Source organism: Pollachius pollachius, assembly GCF_949987615.1.
Source record: "Pollachius pollachius genome assembly, chromosome: 5".
NCBI lineage: Eukaryota > Metazoa > Chordata > Actinopteri > Gadiformes > Gadidae > Pollachius > Pollachius pollachius.
The window spans coordinates 15,761,211-15,778,166 of NC_136938.1; the positions used below are offsets into that span (position 1 = coordinate 15,761,211).

Genomic DNA, 16,956 nt, shown 5'->3' on the forward strand with positions numbered 1-16,956 from the left:
AAAAGTCAAGATCAAACTAATGGAAGATATATAAATATAACATATAATTGTCATATTTATGGAAAGATGTTCCACTTATAAACCTGAACTGTAGCCTCATTCACATGGTCAAATGTCTATTGATAAGCTGAAAACGAGGGGGGCATCTGATTGGCTACAGAGTCCTCCTTGTCGAAAAAAATGCATTTGTGAATTCAGCCACGTCAGGAGTCTCAAAAATCCACATATAAATACAGACCAGTTCACACACAAATGCAAACAAGTTGACAAATGAAAAGCGTCTTGTTAATTCAAGTTTTACAGTTTGTATATAAGTGTAACAACATCCAAATACATTTTTTATGAAAATTGCAAATATTTTTTTAATTAATATATTTATGGATTTATATTACATTTATTTAAAACAAGACACATTTGTGTGGGGACTGGTGCCAAACCATCATCAAAACTATTGTGGGCACAACCCGGTATCACGCGCTTTCGTGCTCAGGCTCACAAAAAATTAATCAATTGAATCGTATCCCAGAGAACGATTGTCCGTGCTCTGGGATACGATTGAAGACGTTCAAGAAATTCAGCCTTGGTGCAGAATTACAGCCACTACGAGCCAGTCCCACAATGAGATTTCAACAAACTTTCCGTTTTTTAGAGGCGGGTCAAGGTGGAGGGTGGGTTTGTGGCCCTGAGCAGCTTGCGGCCACGGTACCATGCACTAGTGTTTACATTGCATGATGCATCGCAATGTCTCGGATTCATAATATCATCCGGAGGCCACACAGCTTTTGGCCATGTTGTGTAAATATTCTAGCACACTTCGGGTGCTCCGGCGGGAGTCCTGGAGCTCTATATCTAAATATTATGAATCTCAAACGACTGCGTCGGGTTCTTCGACGCCTCTGGTTCTTCCACTTCCGCTCAGTCTGTACTTCAATCTGAAGTACAGACTGAGCGGCGAAATGGAGAAGAAAAGGATTGTTGCCGTTTGCGGACTCCCGGTACTTCCACAACAAGACTCGTAGTGGGGGTTATCGTTTGCGGGCTCCCGGTACTTCCACAACGAGACTCGTAGCGGGGGTTATCGTTTGTGGGCTCCCGGTACTTCCACAACGAGACTTGTAGTTGGGGTTATCTCGGCAGCGGTGGAGCACCATCGCCGACATGGAGGAGAAAGGGATTGTTGCCTGCGATTGTTGCTCGGGATTATGGTGTTATGCGTCATAACACCAACAGCAGAACGGTTATCTAAATAACAAAGAAGTGTACAACACTTGCGTTACAGTTTGTGTATATTCAAACACACACATGTGGCGCTTTCACGGTCTGAGCTCATTGGCGGGCCAAATTCCCTCATTTTGGCGGGCCAAAACTACTACGTTTTCTGTTGTGCAATAACGTAGTTACACTACATTTTGGTGTGAGACTGGGTTTAAGGGAAGTGGTTGGTGTCAGTTTCTGAGGAGGTCTGCTGCAATAATTGGAAGAATCAGATTGTGGTTTTGACGTATCCATAACTAGAGGGTAGATAACTAGATAACACTGTGCACCTTCTTAACTAGAAAAAAAACACTCCCATTCAAAATGCATGGGTTAACATTTCTTTCTGTGTAGCACAAAAAAGTCAGAGAAACACTCCATTTCCAAATGTATGGGTTTACATTTCGTTCTGTTTGGCACGAAAGAAGTCGGACAATCGTGCTCTGGAACACGATTCAATCAATTTTTCGTGAGCATGAGCACGAAATTGTGTGATACCCGGTGTGTTGGCAACACTTCAATGAAGGCTTAAAGGGGACATATTATGAAAACAACACTTTTCCTTGGATTTGGGGTGTTGTTTTGGGTCTCTGGCGCTCCCACACGCATACAAACTGAAAAAAGTCTCTCCTCCTACGTAGGAAGGGGGGACATGAATATTACCTCCCACTTCCCCACCCCACTCCAACAACAGCATAGCTAAGATTTTTTAGACCAGCAGCTCCGGCTGGGGAAAACACCATAATATGTCTCCTCTAAGAAATCAAGGTGCTTTTAACCTTTTTCTGCCAAATGACATGCAGCTGACCCTTGACATTATGGGACAATATCAAGTAAAACTATTTCAATAAATTATTTATTAAATAAATCATTGATTGGTAAAATAGGATTCTCAAATGCCTTTTAAATGCCAGATAAAATGCTTAAATGCTAGACATGTCATTTAATGGGGCACTGTGAATCCCTTTCCAACTCTTATGTTAAAGAGTATATGAAACTTCACCTTAAGTTGTTCCACACTTAAACACCTAGTTTGCTGCTTGACTGTAAGGTGAGCAGGTGATGGTTGAAGGCAATATGGAGTGTATAAAACAAGGCATTTGTCCTAGGTCAGACATTAAGGATTTGGAGAAGTAGGACAGCACTTCAGATGAACAGTCCCTGTGATACTGATAATGGCCACAGAGAACATCACCTGCCAGTTTGCTGTTCAATTTACACATAATAAAGTCAACGTTTGTACTTCTTTGATGCAGAAAAAGCTTTTAACCGAGAGGACATTGGCATGAGGTAAGTAGGTGCTTTATGGAGACTGTAGTTTCAGTTCATATACAAGAGAGAGCCGACAAACAACAGCACATCTGCCATTCATTACCAGCCAGACAGACAAGCGTGCACACACACACACACACACACACACACACACACACACACACACACACACACACGGCTAACAAGGGGAGAATGAAATTAATCCACTGGATATGGCCACAGAGAAAAAGATAACACCCCATCCCCCTCCCTACATACACACACTCGTCTCATGGATTTCATCAAGATGTTGAGTTGACGGGGGTTCACTGGAAACACGAATGAAACCTAAGCGCCGTCCCATCTCCCTTCCATTCAAACAAACAGGGAGCAGAGAGGCCCCTGCAGGTGTGGTCCACGGCCGCAGGCAGCGTCACCCAATCTGCTTTCAACAGGGACACCTGCACGGCCCACATCAGTATAGTCTCCCAGTGATTAAACCATAATAATAACCCACTAATTTAAAGGTGCTGTGTGTTAGATTCAACAGCTTCTATTTGAATGTAATTTGTAAGAATTGCCAAAGCCATTTGTAAGATATCCATGAGACAAATGCTCAACCAAATCTCTTTTGTTTGACTGTAGGCCGCTTCCAACTCATTTCTAACCAATAACGGCATCTCTTCCCTGATCGGGGAATCTCCATCTTGCCTGTCAATCACTTGCGTGCAGACAGCGTTACCCTCTCAACGGCGTATAAACCTAAGGGAGGGAGGGAGGGAGCCTTAAATACGGTTCTCCTCTGCTCTTTTCACAACTTTTCGTCCAGAGGGATAATTATGCTGTACAAATGTGAGTAATTCCACTGTTATTGTATACAGACGGCCTGGTCTTCCTGTCATCTCTTAGACTCCATGCACAGTTGTGGGACCATCGTCAGTAATGGAGTAAGAGTGTAAACATATAGATGGAGGTCTTCAATGCAGACCTATGTGTGATGTGATCTTCTTTTAACCAGGTCCTAATTCTAGTAAGGAGTGGTGTACATCTCTTTCTGGAGGGATTGAGTGGCCATCTTGTTAAGTAGCAGAAGGTGTAAATTGGGTTAAAATCCCTCCTCATGGCCATCACGTTTTGGCTGTAATGCCATGCTTGGATAGATGAACACATACAGATCAATCATAGTTTGCAATACACAAGTCCAGTCCACCTGAAGATGAGAGATATAGATGAGATGCCAGTAACAAGAAAAACTGCTTATATGGTGCTATAGCTTTTCTAATACAGAATCAATCCCTCTAAAGTCTTATATGATGTCAATGCCAAATTACAACCACATTTCTTGGAAAATAAATGAATGTCAGTGGCACTTTTGATGCAAGAACGACACCTCTCTAAAACACTGAATTAAACATCACAAGAGACCACTTTGGGTCATGTGTTGAAGAGAGAGAAGCAAAACCCATTACATTTCAGACTAAATCCCTCGATGTCCCTGCTCTTGGGCATCAGTCCAAATAGGCTTTAAAATTGTACAGGCAAGGGAGTGAGGGGCTAGGAGGAGGGAGGGGGATGGATTAATGTTTCTTACCGATTTCCTGCATGGGATTTAAGGCCGTCCTGGCGGTGACATTGAGACAAACAATGGCCGACATGCAGGTCACATCTTTGCCACCTCTCTGGCAGTCCTTCACGAAGATGTTCACCTTGTTGGGCTCGAACCTGATGGTGGCGTTGATCCTCACGACGCTGCGTGACCTGTTGATCAATAGCCGGGTTGTTTAAGCTACCATTGTGTCTGTCCATTATGGCACCCATTGCACTCCTAACCCTCCCTTGAGAACCTTCCTTTTTTTTCTTGTTTTCTTGCATGATATTTAAGGGACTTAATTAAAGGGACTGCATGGGAAATGTTGACATGCATAAGTCGTTTCAAACATTTAACATGTTTTCCATTTCACAAAATAATTAGCCCTTCCCTGACTTCAGATTGGTTGAATTCAGAGGGGTCAGTAATAATAAGGAATTTCTGAGTCGGAAAGGTAGTCCCTTTAAGAACTACACGTACAATTGACTTGACTTGAATTAGGTTTATTGGTGGAAATGTTCTCAATATCGTAGGAGATTAGGACTTCCCATATCTTTAGTTATTAATTGACTCAATGTTTTGGCAACAGCCATAGCAAAGGTGTTAGATAAGAGGTAGTGAGGCAGCGTTTGAAGGGAAATGGAGGTCCTATCTTTGGGAAGAGATAAGCTAAACACACTTTTTCAAAAATCTGAGCACAGATTAACCCTTTACATCTATTAGCATTTATCACAATTTATTATGACTTTTTTAAATTGATTTATGAACTTGTACACCAAAACACATACCACAGGGTTATATTGTAGGCCAACAATACGTTACTTTATGTTATGTTTAGTTGAAGGCCAATGCTGTACCAAGTGAATAGCGCACCCTGGATGGATCAACAATCAAGGAGTCTCTTCTTTTGCTTCTATATATAAAACGCAATAGCCACTACACACACGCGCACGCACGCACGCACGCACACACACAAGCACAATAGCTTCATCCGTGTGCCGTGGTTGGACTTAAAGGGGCAGTACCAACCAGAGAAGAACGGCAGCACCATAGGAGCCCACGGCCAGGTCCACCAGCCCATCCTCGTTCATGTCCATCCTCCCGTGGATGTTCTGGCCAAAGTAGCGCAGGCCGGGTGCCAGGTCAGCAGCCGCTATCCTCTGGACCACAGCAGCGAGGGAGAGGACAGGACGAACACATGGCATTACTCTAAATATCCCGTCCTCCTGCCCAATATTGCCAAGAGGATGTCCACGGTGAAAATGGAGCGTTGTACTATAATATTCCTTGAATTACTACAGGTGTTATTTGTTAGAACAGCATTGCTAGTTGATGAGGTTCGTAATTGGTTTCAGAGCTTATATACTCCATGATGACACTCAATCATTTACTGTGAATGTTTACAGCCACTACCGTTTTGTTGATAAACCTCCACTACATTTTGGACTGTGCCTCTCCGTAAACAAACCCAAAAAAATCCTGGTAGTTAGAACTTCCACCCAGCACCATTGCTCAGAGTGATTATGATGAACTTACCTGTTTGTATTTGCGAAGGATGCGATTCTGCTGGCTGAAGAAGAGATAGATGGCCCCCTTGTGGTCGTCCTCTAGGGGGGCTCCCACCACCAGGTCGTTGAATCCGTCCCCGTTGAGGTCAGGGACAGGGGCCAGCGATGAGCCAAAGCGAGCATTCTGTCCACCGTTGTGGATCTCTAGCGCACCCTCAAGGATGAACCGGTTCTGAGGGAGGAAGGGAGGGAGGAAGGGAGAGAACGAGTGCAGACACCGTTACTATGACTTGTCTAATCTAACCTGAAAAATAAACATGGAAAGGGCATAGCAAGTGTGCGGCTTTTAAAAAAGTTATTTTAAATTGACCAGTCCCATGATCATATGCTACCTCCATTCAAACTTATGGGAGAAAATTACTGAGGTTTAAAGAAACTATGAGAAACATCTTGCCCACATGATTGAAACCTGTGTGGGAGTTAACAAAGGGCCCTGTTCCAAGGGAATTCCATTCTGAGCCCCCCAGACAGCCCTCTGCGGGGAGCCCCTTATCTCATGCTTCCTCAGAGCTGGCCCTAGGGTCCCGGTGAGGTGACCACTGAAGGAGTGATCCCTCTTTAGTCAATGAACTCAGTCCAATTCTCAGTGCACTGAGATATTAAGGTTATATAGGTATATAAGTATAGATTGTAAGTATTGTTACAATTAAAGCTAAACGTTAAACACTTTATTAATATATTATCTGGCCCATTTGAAGGAAAGGTCAACAAATGCCTACATCCTGAGGGACACTTACACGTGTCACTCATTCACATCATTTGCCTTTCAACTAACACTGAGTGCAAAGTCCACACGTGCAAAAATGTTATTTTCCTCTGCGTTTCAGGAAATCTCTGTAAAGACGGACTCATTGCGAAAACGCATCGAGCTGTAGAAACGCTGTGGTAAATATTCAAGGCGCTGGTTCTCCACAGAAAAAAAGGGTGGAGCGCATCCAGCCTGTGCGCTGTATACAAACATTCGAGGAGGAGAGGAGTTGAAATTGAGCAGAAATACTTTTTTAATGTACAGTTAGTAATTCAATTGAACTAGGGGCTGTATTTAAAGCTACAAAAAGAATACAAATAAAAAATGAAATAAAAGTTCAACGCAACTCTGACGTCCCCCAGCTGGTGGGGGGGGGGGCGATGACGTCATCGTCTGCGTTTCAGGCGTCCCTACGAATCCTAACACGAAACCGCATGGGTCAGTTTTTATTTTAATCCACCCTGGGAGCTGGTTTCAGAAAAGTGTGTTTTCGGGCACCGGGTCCGCCGGATCCTTCTGGACGGTCGGCCCGAACGCACAAGTCTTATGCGGTTTCACCAAAATATTGGCTCTGTGTGGACGGGGCCTGAGTGTCATGTAAACGCACTGAAGTCAGTCATTGCGTTTACATGCACCGCTTAATCCGATTACAGCCATAGTTCGACTATACATGGCGGTGAGAAAATCGATTCATTGGCCGAAGCATGTCATACCCCGGTATGATAGGTGGCGCTGTACCCATTTCAACTAGTGGTAATAGAGCCACCGGCTGACCTCTTACTCAACAGCAACAACAAACTAATTTGAGAAAGATGTTGTCAGTAGACAGCTGTCAGTTCAGGTCCATGTAATTTCTCCGACACTCCATGGACTCTCAATAACTCGAAATATTCCCATTGGTCCTACTGCCCAGTGTTGGAGTAGAGGGTCCTACTACCCTCTACTCCGACATCCCATGTTCCAACTATATAGGTTTTTGTGGATCACCTCCAATAATCGAATATCTGAATCAACAACAACAAGTGAAATTACTTTTCTCTAGCCTATTAACACATTTCAATGTTGCATGCCATGTGACTGCCTGCCAGGAAGTCCGGCGTCGGAGCTCCTCCGACGCAGTCTTTAAGATTCATTATATCTGAGAATAACGCTGTCAGTTCGGCCGCGCAATGAATGAATAAAGATCGTAAACAGATCGAAAAAAACTTTTATGTTGACAGATGTGCCTGAAGTGACTACTTTACAACCTTGTTGATGACCAACATCACACGGATGAAAACAATCTTTTCACATCCGTTTTCCTTGGCAGCATTTCATTATTTCTTCCTAATAATGGACTCATTGCAAAAACGCATCTAGCTGTAGTAACGCTGTAGTACATAATCCAGGCCTATATGTGGCACTGATTCTCCAACAAAAAAAAAAGAAGACGAGGCGGAGCATGTGCATCAAGCCTGCGTGCTGTATACAAACATACAGATGAGGAGGAGAAACCAAACATCAGCAGTTGTACCCAAACTTGTAGATTGGGCAGAAACTACATTTGAATGTACAGTTAGCAATTCAATTTACCAAGGGGCTGTATTTGAAGCTACAAAAAAATACAAATCAAATCAAACAAAAACGAATTAGACGGAAAGCTAACGTTGCCCACCTGGGGAGGGCGGGCAACGACATCATCGTTTGCGTATGGCGTCCTTTAGAATCCTAACACGAAAACGCAGGGAGACATTTTTCTCTTTTTCTCTATTTCACCCTGTGACCTAGTTTCAAAAAAGTGTGTTTGCAGGCACCGAAAACGCCGGGTCCATCTGGACGGTCGTCCCAAATGTGAAAGACTTGATTTTTTACACAAGAATCGTTTCCGTATGGACAGGGCCTTAATCTTTCCAACTGAGCCCTTCTCAACCTCAACAATCTCAGTATCAAAGCGGACAAGTGCTCGGGACAGCTTTCATAAAACCAGGTATAAACACTCCCAGGACCCCTTGCACAACTTTCATAACCTGGTCATCATGCGCACATACAAACTCAGCATATCGGCCATAAACATGAACAATATGTTCAGACTACAGAGATCTTGCAACAAGAAGATAAAATAAGTCTATCAAGCTGGCACATATGGTCAGGAGATGAGTTCCGGTTGTGGGTGCGTTATGACTCCTTGTTCCATGGCTTTCTTCAGAGTTTCAGCTGACGGACGCGTCTTCTCTTGAAATCAACTTATTTAAACAACTGCTCTGACTGCTGTCCTGAAATCTTTAGCAGCTATCAAACTCAGCTGTTTCTTTTTCCTCATTGCATTTGTTCTCAGTCTGCTAATCATTTGTTACATCAATAGACAAAAGCCATGAAAGCCGGAGATCAAATGAGCGCCTAAGCCTGCTTTATGTTCCTTTGTTTCAACCAGAGGAAATCTTTAATTTTACGGTCTTTCACTGTGATTGTAAAAGCTATTCTGAGCTGTTGCTGAATCAAAGGAAAATCGCTGGATTTCCATAAAGATTGTCTTATTGCATGTCCAACATAAAGCGACTTTGGGGGATGTGGTTGGATAGTAAACCTCTGAAGAATGAAGTTGTATTTGAAATTAGAATCTTATGCGTGTGACTGTGGAAATCAATTTTCTACTTGGTGTTCCAATAATGATTTATTCAAAAATAATTCTGTTTCAGCAGCCTATAAAGTTAAAATAATGGCCATGATTTCGAAAGGAAATTGCTGATGCAGAGAGCAAACTGATCTGATGGTTGTGTGGTCAAGCGAGACATCGAGGTTGAGGGAGTCAGACAAGATAGTAGGTTGAGTAATTTGTCCTGCCAGAATGACAACGTGGGGAGAATATCACCATCACTTCATGAGTTCCAATAAGTAAATAAAAAAGGTTACCCTCTCGAATGACATTTTGTGTATTCAAAGTTTACACATGAGGATTACAGCAGCCTTGCACTATTTAAAAGAAAAAAGCTAGTTTTACTCATCCATGTTCCATGAGAAATGGCAAATATTTTCATGCATATTTTCATTTCAATGCAAAATTAGGGAAACGTGAATGTTACTTTATTAATCATGATGCAGGCATAAGTGCAACAACCTCCACTTGGATATGGACATTGTAATAATTTGAATAATCAATCTCTATCAGTGATCATTGATCATTGTTTCCCATTGTTTCTTTGCTTTTTGAGTCCTTGTATTTTTCCTGTAACCATAGTTCTGCTTGTCAGTCTGTGTCTGCAGGAGAACTAAATACTGTGGACTGTACTGGTAGTACAGTGATGATAGTATCCAAGCAGCTGGTCTGCTCTATCGAGCCAACGTTGGGAGTATTTTGAAACCTGAAGAGTAATGGAGCAGGTCAACTGACATTCATGTCTCATAATGAGCAGGGACAGCCCAGACATTTCTTCTGTGTTAAAAAAACTCCTTTCTTCCAACCCTGAATTAAAAGGGTTGGAAGAGTTCCTCAAAGAGGTGAATTCTTTCCTTTCTCAATTCATACAAGTATAATAAAGCATGTCAACTAGCACTGTGTCAACTGGCAAGAATATCAGACCTGCATGACTTGGAGCGGTTTGTCTACCTGCAGATCCAGAGTATTTCACTGGTGACCTGGAAGGCACCAGGAGTTTGTCTTGGTGTGTATTGCATACACATCAAGACTGCCCCATACATAGAGTGAGGCAGTCTGATTCACTCATTTTCACAATACGCAGGACACTTGATCAGGGCCTGCTGGTCTCTACCAGTGTCTGGAACTGGAGGGCCCAAGAACGTATGTTTGCACAGGTTCTGACCACATTCATACATATGTGTGCCTTACTTTGCCAACATAGTTAAAAAATGTACACATTTTCCTTGTTGTTTTGCTTGTTGTGCATAGGTTTATATACATATATACATGTGTATCTATTTTTTGGGTATTTGTGGGAATGCTTCCTCTTCAATCAATCGTGGCAATTATTTTGCAAAGGGAAGCAATTTGGTTTGGTTTTTTAATGTTTTTTCTTTTGCTTAACCTGAACAATGTGAAGTTCTGTATGTGCTAGAGGTGTGTCTGTTCAAATGCTTGTGTAAATGCACACCTGCGTGTGAGTGTGTCTGTAGGGTGGCGTATACACACCAGCTCTGTGACTCTGTAGATGTAGACCTTTCCCTTCTCCATTCCTCCACTGAAAAACATGGGCGCCGCCACCAGGAGACTGTCTGTCACTCCGTCTCCGTCTATATCCAGAGGAGCTATCACACTTCCATAGTAGGAGCCGATCTGCAGGAATCACACACACACACACACACACACACACACACACACACACACACACACACACACACACACACACACACACACAGTCATTTTTTAAGTGCCTCTGTGTTAACCCTGCACTGTATAGTAGTTAGTCCATCCATTACTGGCCAAATGAATGGCAAATTAAATTCACTATAAGTATGGCCTATTCTCATATTGTAAAAACAAAGCATTTATGCTCAATGCTTGACTAATCAGCTGTTTGATGACGAATAGAGTCAGGAAGGGAAGGTGAAATACGGTTCTGTATTGTGCTGGTAGCGTGGGAGGCCTGTCTAGACGCTACAGTAAGGCTGAGCGCCATTGGCTAGAGAGTCAGTGACTGCCTTCCAAACAGGAAACAGCTGTGTGTAGAAACATCCTTTTTTGCAGGATAAAATTATTCAGGCAATAACTTGGATGGGATGTAATAAACTCTCGGAGACAAGGCCTTTCTGCTGACAGTGCTGAGCATCGCTCTAGTAGCAGTAGGCTGATATATATATATATATATATATATATATATATATATATATATATATCCATATATATTCATATACAATTGTCTATTGTCTTAACTAAATCTAAACTGTTAATCATTACATTACATTATATTTATGTAGCTGACACATATATCCAAAGTGACTTACAATAAGTGCATTTAACCATGAAGATACAGCTCAGAAATTCCAAAGAATCATACAAATACATAAAATTAGTCATAGAAGACAACAGCTTCAAGTGCGATATTATAGATACATTATCAAGAGATAGAGAAAGGCATCTTAAATTGTTGCTTTTGTCTTGGGTCAAGACGCAGTTTGAACAGAAGAGTTTTCAGTCGTTTCCGCTGTCCTGAAGTCGGTGGGGAGCCCAATCCATCATGGCGGAGCCAGGCCAGAAAAAAATCAATATTTTGTTTAACGGCATGGTAGTGAGGTTTGCTGCACCCTTGTAGTAAATCTACATCAAGCAGCAACACGTGCAGGGTGCGGAGGAGTGGAGTACTGTGAGAGAACTAGTAGGTTGAAGACCAGCAGGGCAGCTTCTTTCTAGATGAGCTGCAGAGGTCTAATGGCACATGTAGGGGCACCAGCCAGAAGGAAGTTGCGGTAGTATAGACACGAGATGAGAAGGGCCTGGACCAAAACCTTCATGGCCGTCTGGGCCTTGTGGCCTCATTACAATACAATTTCTTATACTGACTGAAGCGTCTTCAATTTAAAATTGTATTACTAGTAACTTTATGAAGAAAAACTGATTTAATTGAACTGCAACAGATAAAAAGGTCTGCTGAAGAGAGCCAAATCAAGAGGGATATAAAAACAAAGTTTTTATATGTCAAGTTTCCGATGTCAAGTTTGACTGTTATGGACACCTTCACAGAAGGTTCAGTGTCCTTGGATGGCAAAATGTGATTATGAAACATTTATGAGCGTGTGGTGTAACCGTTGAAGACTGCCAGATGTAGTCGCTTGGTAACTGGTCTCCACGGTGACAAGTAAAAATAAGGGCACACAGATGTTGAGTTGGGTAGAATGCTTGCCTTTGATAACAACGGCAGGATTGAACCTGCATAACAATTTATTTTAGCTAGGTTTAGTTATTGCATTGAGGGTAATTAGAGCAAAAATAGTAACGGTAAGGGATGTGCCCTTTTTTATGTTTAGAATGGGGTTCACACTTCCACGTTAGTGTTAGGGAAAAAATTCGTAGTAGTTACGTTTAGGTATTGGTTAGAGGGGGTTCATTTAGTTGTTGTGCAGGAGAGAAAGTGGTTCAAAGGCATCTTTAAGGGGTTATTAGAGATATCCTTGAGGCACAATCGTTAAAAATGGGAACCAATGGAACACGGTTATATTATGATAGAGAATAGACATAGACGGACATACTGTAGTCTGAATATTCCCAGAGTTTGTATATCCCCCAATGCCAAATAAACTAAGTCAGACAGTACAGACCTCATGAGTACCTAAACCGAGTGCGGTGGAACCTATTGGCATAGAGCAGTAGTTAGCTTGATTCTAACACAGGGATCTCAAAGATGTAACAGCGGGGACAATGTTAAAACAGTATTCATTTTTCTCATGGAGCATTCACAATATTGTATAGTGGTACAATGTTGCTGGAGAAACACTTAGCTTAGTATAACATCAAAATGATGTAGAGTATACCTGCTGGCCTTTGAGTGAATGCAGAATGGTGAGGTTTCCGGTGTTTTTCAGGGTGAAGATGATGACTTTGCCAGTGTGGTTGAAGCGTGGGGCTCCAGCAACAAGCAGGCGACCACTTCTGGCCGAAACCACAGATGTTACTGCATAACCTGGCAGTACAGGGAGAACACACTTTAAGACCAACATAACTAACACACTATGGACATTTTAAAAGCATTTTTTATGGGTGATGGTACAATTACCATAATTTATTGGAAAGGTATTTGTGGGTTTATCTCTTTTCCTCTTGCTAGGCCCTATAATACTCTTCCATGCTTCTCTTCTTGGAAAGATGGAACGTGTATAGCTCAATACCTACAATTTACAACTTTTGCATTATTAAAATGACAGCAATAATCCCAAAATGTAAATATATATTTATTGGTAAGTTTATTTAACAGTAAAAAGGGTGCCGTATTCTCTCCCCTGCACATGTTAAAGTGATTTAAAGCACCATTCTCATGGTACTCACTTTGACTAACTTTGACCCCAATGTCAGATGCATAAATATGTCATTGGTAATTGCCAAATATACTATACATAGATGATATAAGCAATCCCCAAAGCAGAGTGTTAATCTCAAGGTGAAGAATAATGTATATTATCCACACATTTAAAAAACAGACCAGCAGTGGTACGCAGAAATAAAATAAAATATAACCGCAAGCGGTGATTAACGGGGTCCGAGCAAAATGAAAAGTCAAGAACAAACTAATGGAAGATATATAAATATAACATATAATTGTCATATTTAAGGGAAGATGTTCCACTTATAAACCTGAACTGCAGCCTCATTCACATGGTCAAAATGTCTATTGATAAGCACATATCATCCAGAAAACTCCAAGCACACATTTCTCAGGTGAATTAAGGGCTTTCTTCAAAGCATATACCTGAAAAATCGTTGAAATTCTGGGGAAATTAAACATTTGTATTCAAGAACACTAACGGAAGAAATATAAATATGACAGAGTTAATTATGAAGGAAAAATGGTTAATGAAGAAGTTCCCCTTAATGCCATACTGTGTCTTGGAAGTCAGATTCTTGGAAACTAATGAGCCAGAATTTTGATTGCCTGATGACTTTGAGGTGCTGTTCAATGTTGTGTTTCTTAAATGAGTGGCAATGACAGAATGTCATGTTCAGCTTGTTCATAATGCTCTAATCAGGATTCGAACTCTCAACCTAAAGATCACCAGTACACTGCATTATCCCGTTGATCCACTGACATTCCTGAACTGCGTGAATCCTCATTCACATGGTGAAAATGTCGATTGTTAAGCACACACCATCAATAAAACTCCAAACACACATTTCACAAGAGAATTAAGGGCTTTCTTAAAAGAGTACAGATCAGAAAATTTGCACTGTTAATGGTATCCACCTAATGATAGCCGTATGGTAGTTATACAATAACAAAATGGTCATATAGGCAAAATGGGTTGAGACTGTGGACGTTATATCGATTATATAGTTTGAAATGGCATAGTCTTCCATCAGCTATACTGTGAAGATATCTGTTTAGAGATCACGGTGCCTGTTTCTATATGAGACCATTTTGTTTTTAGGCCATTCCAAACCAATCAGGGAATCCATCTGGTCTGTCAATCAAATTAGCGCATACAGCATTATATTCTTATTGGTGCAGAAAATAAAGGGTGGGAGGGTTGAGTTTGAATGGGTTGATTAGTTAACAAATATTGCTCTCTTCTGCCCAAGGATATGGGGATATTCAATGTATTAAGCTAATAAAACATATTATCCTCAGCTGCCTCTTGAAGGGTCACAAGATGTAATCTTTAGCAATTACATTACATTGCAATTATTAAGCTCACACCTTTATCTGAAGGGACTTACAATAAATGCATTCAACCATGAAGATGCAACCCAAAAAGTGTAAGAAACTGCTCTTTTTATGCAGCGATATCAGTTCCGTGATCCCTCCCTTTATTTCCAACTCTGCTAATTCATTTCCATTTGGGTATTTCTAGGAGTTAGTTGGCATCAGCTCCTCATCATCTCACTATGATGAGTGTCCAGCAATCTGCTATAGATTATAGTCAGCCAACAGGTGTGTTCAGCAATTTTAACTCATTAAATGTATTTACGTTTAGAACTAAAGAAAGCTGTTGGCGTTCAGATTCTGTTTGTTTTAGAATGTCAAACAAACCTGTCACCTTATCGGACAATGTTCGAGAGGTCAGCGATAACCGGGGTCATGTTGAAATGGTTTGAACTTTGAGCACAGCACCAAGGTGGAGAATAGTAGCTGTTGGCAGTGCCCAGGGTAGCGTAAACACTAGGTTGGACTTCCAGTCCTCAACTCAATAGGCATACATCGACAACGGCTTTGGGCTGTCCCACAACAATACCTTTTGTTTAGTAGTGCCACCCATGATATAGTCTCACTGGACCCGGCCAACCCTCCTACTCACCCAGGTAGGCCCCGTGGTTCTTCAGCTCTTCAGGGAACTCCTGAGTGTAGGAGGATTTAGGGGGGATCACCTTCCCTTGCCGGGTCTCCTTAAGTACAGCTCCATTCCAGTCATAAGCCCCCACGGCTCCCACCAAGATGCCGTCCTGCAGGGAAAGAGACAGATGAAAGGCTGACACTACATTGTGTTAAGATACCACAGCTAGTCCATGGGACGCTGTGCCGCCATACACCTTCACACACTGTATGTATGCAGACTCATCTTGGGAAAGGTCTGCTGTTATTGTTCTATTGTTTTGTTTATTTAATTGTATATGATATTTATGGGACAGCTTTCTCAAAAGATAGTCGTTTGAAGGCTATCATGAAAGCAACAAATGGCATCAGAGAAAGTGACTATCCCTGGAATGTTAACATAAATGCTTAAATTGGCAACATTCCACCATCACGAGTTACATGGTCTCCACGGTTGGAGAAGAGCCAACCAGTCCAGGGTAGACGATGGTGCTACTACGCAACCAAGACATGTGTCTACATTGGCTGAATGATTGTGCCCCTTTTTTGCCAGCCTTTGCTTTAAAGCATTAAATGACACAGAACCTAACTTTATGCATCCACAACAAACACATTTTACTGACTCTGACTTACATCCTTTTCCCAAATGTGTTTAAATAACAATGTCATGATGAAATATATAATAGCAGTTGGGCAGTATCAACAGACACACAGAAAATAAAAACATTTGTAAAGAATCAGAGGCAAATATATGAACCTCGTGGGAAACATCATCTTGAGTTCCCTAAAGTGAATGCTTTATTAGTTTGGTAAATAATTGCCTGCTGGTGGAGATGTAGAATGGAATTACTAACGTGGTTAGCTTTATTAACCACACTTTGAATCCATGAAAATAAAACTTTAAAAGGTCGCTAATCGGCTCAGTTTCATGCCGATCACAATATGCAGAGAAAGTATTTTCCAATGTTAGCATATGTTGAATCACTTGTTATTCTTTCTCAAGAAATGGAAAAGCCTTGTTACCAAACTTGCTCTAGCACAACGTGAAATGTCTGTCAGCAATGTAAGGTTTTGTGGTTCTCTGTTTGGCGCAATTGGTCACTATGGTAATTGAATCAACTTCCAAAACAACATTATGTACCAGTTATTTTGCCATTTAAGGTACCGAGCAATTCTACAATATGTCCTTGCTTGCTTTTTTCAGTCATCATTATTTCAGAGCAGGCCATAATTGTGGTTCAGAGGCCTTTCCGGTTGCCAATTTGACATCAGTGCGGGGAGATAATAGCTAAGTCCAAGAAACATGAATGAGCATAATGAAATGCACACAGGGTACACCCAGTAACCTATTGAATCCAAGTCATGCTCAACGTAAAGTCTTTGTTATATGAAAGAATCAAACCCTATTAGATACAAAGCTCTATAAAATCAGTAGTCCACATGTATGGTCAGAAGCTAATGTTAAACACTATTCTTGAGGGGCCGTGGGTATAGTAAAACGGTACATAGAGGAATTGCTAAGACACATGCCACATCTGGATATATGACATAAGCAATATTCCGAAGCTGGCACATGTCACATTCAACGAAACCATCTGG

General features: G+C 41.5%; 1 protein-coding gene across 2 annotated transcripts in view; it reads right to left on the reverse strand.

Annotated features, from left to right (window-relative positions):
• Positions 1-16,956, reverse strand: part of itga11a (integrin, alpha 11a) — a 52,524-nt gene that overhangs the window by 11,942 nt on the left and 23,626 nt on the right. For both annotated transcript variants that reach the window (XM_079736794.1, XM_079736793.1), the window contains exons 11-16: positions 15,344-15,488; positions 12,869-13,017; positions 10,533-10,676; positions 5,630-5,833; positions 5,123-5,253; positions 4,097-4,263 (exon numbers count right to left, since the gene is read on the reverse strand). In XM_079736794.1, coding sequence (XP_079592920.1) covers positions 4,097-4,263; positions 5,123-5,253; positions 5,630-5,833; positions 10,533-10,676; positions 12,869-13,017; positions 15,344-15,488 — 940 coding nt within the window. The remainder of the gene's footprint in view (positions 1-4,096; positions 4,264-5,122; positions 5,254-5,629; positions 5,834-10,532; positions 10,677-12,868; positions 13,018-15,343; positions 15,489-16,956) is intronic.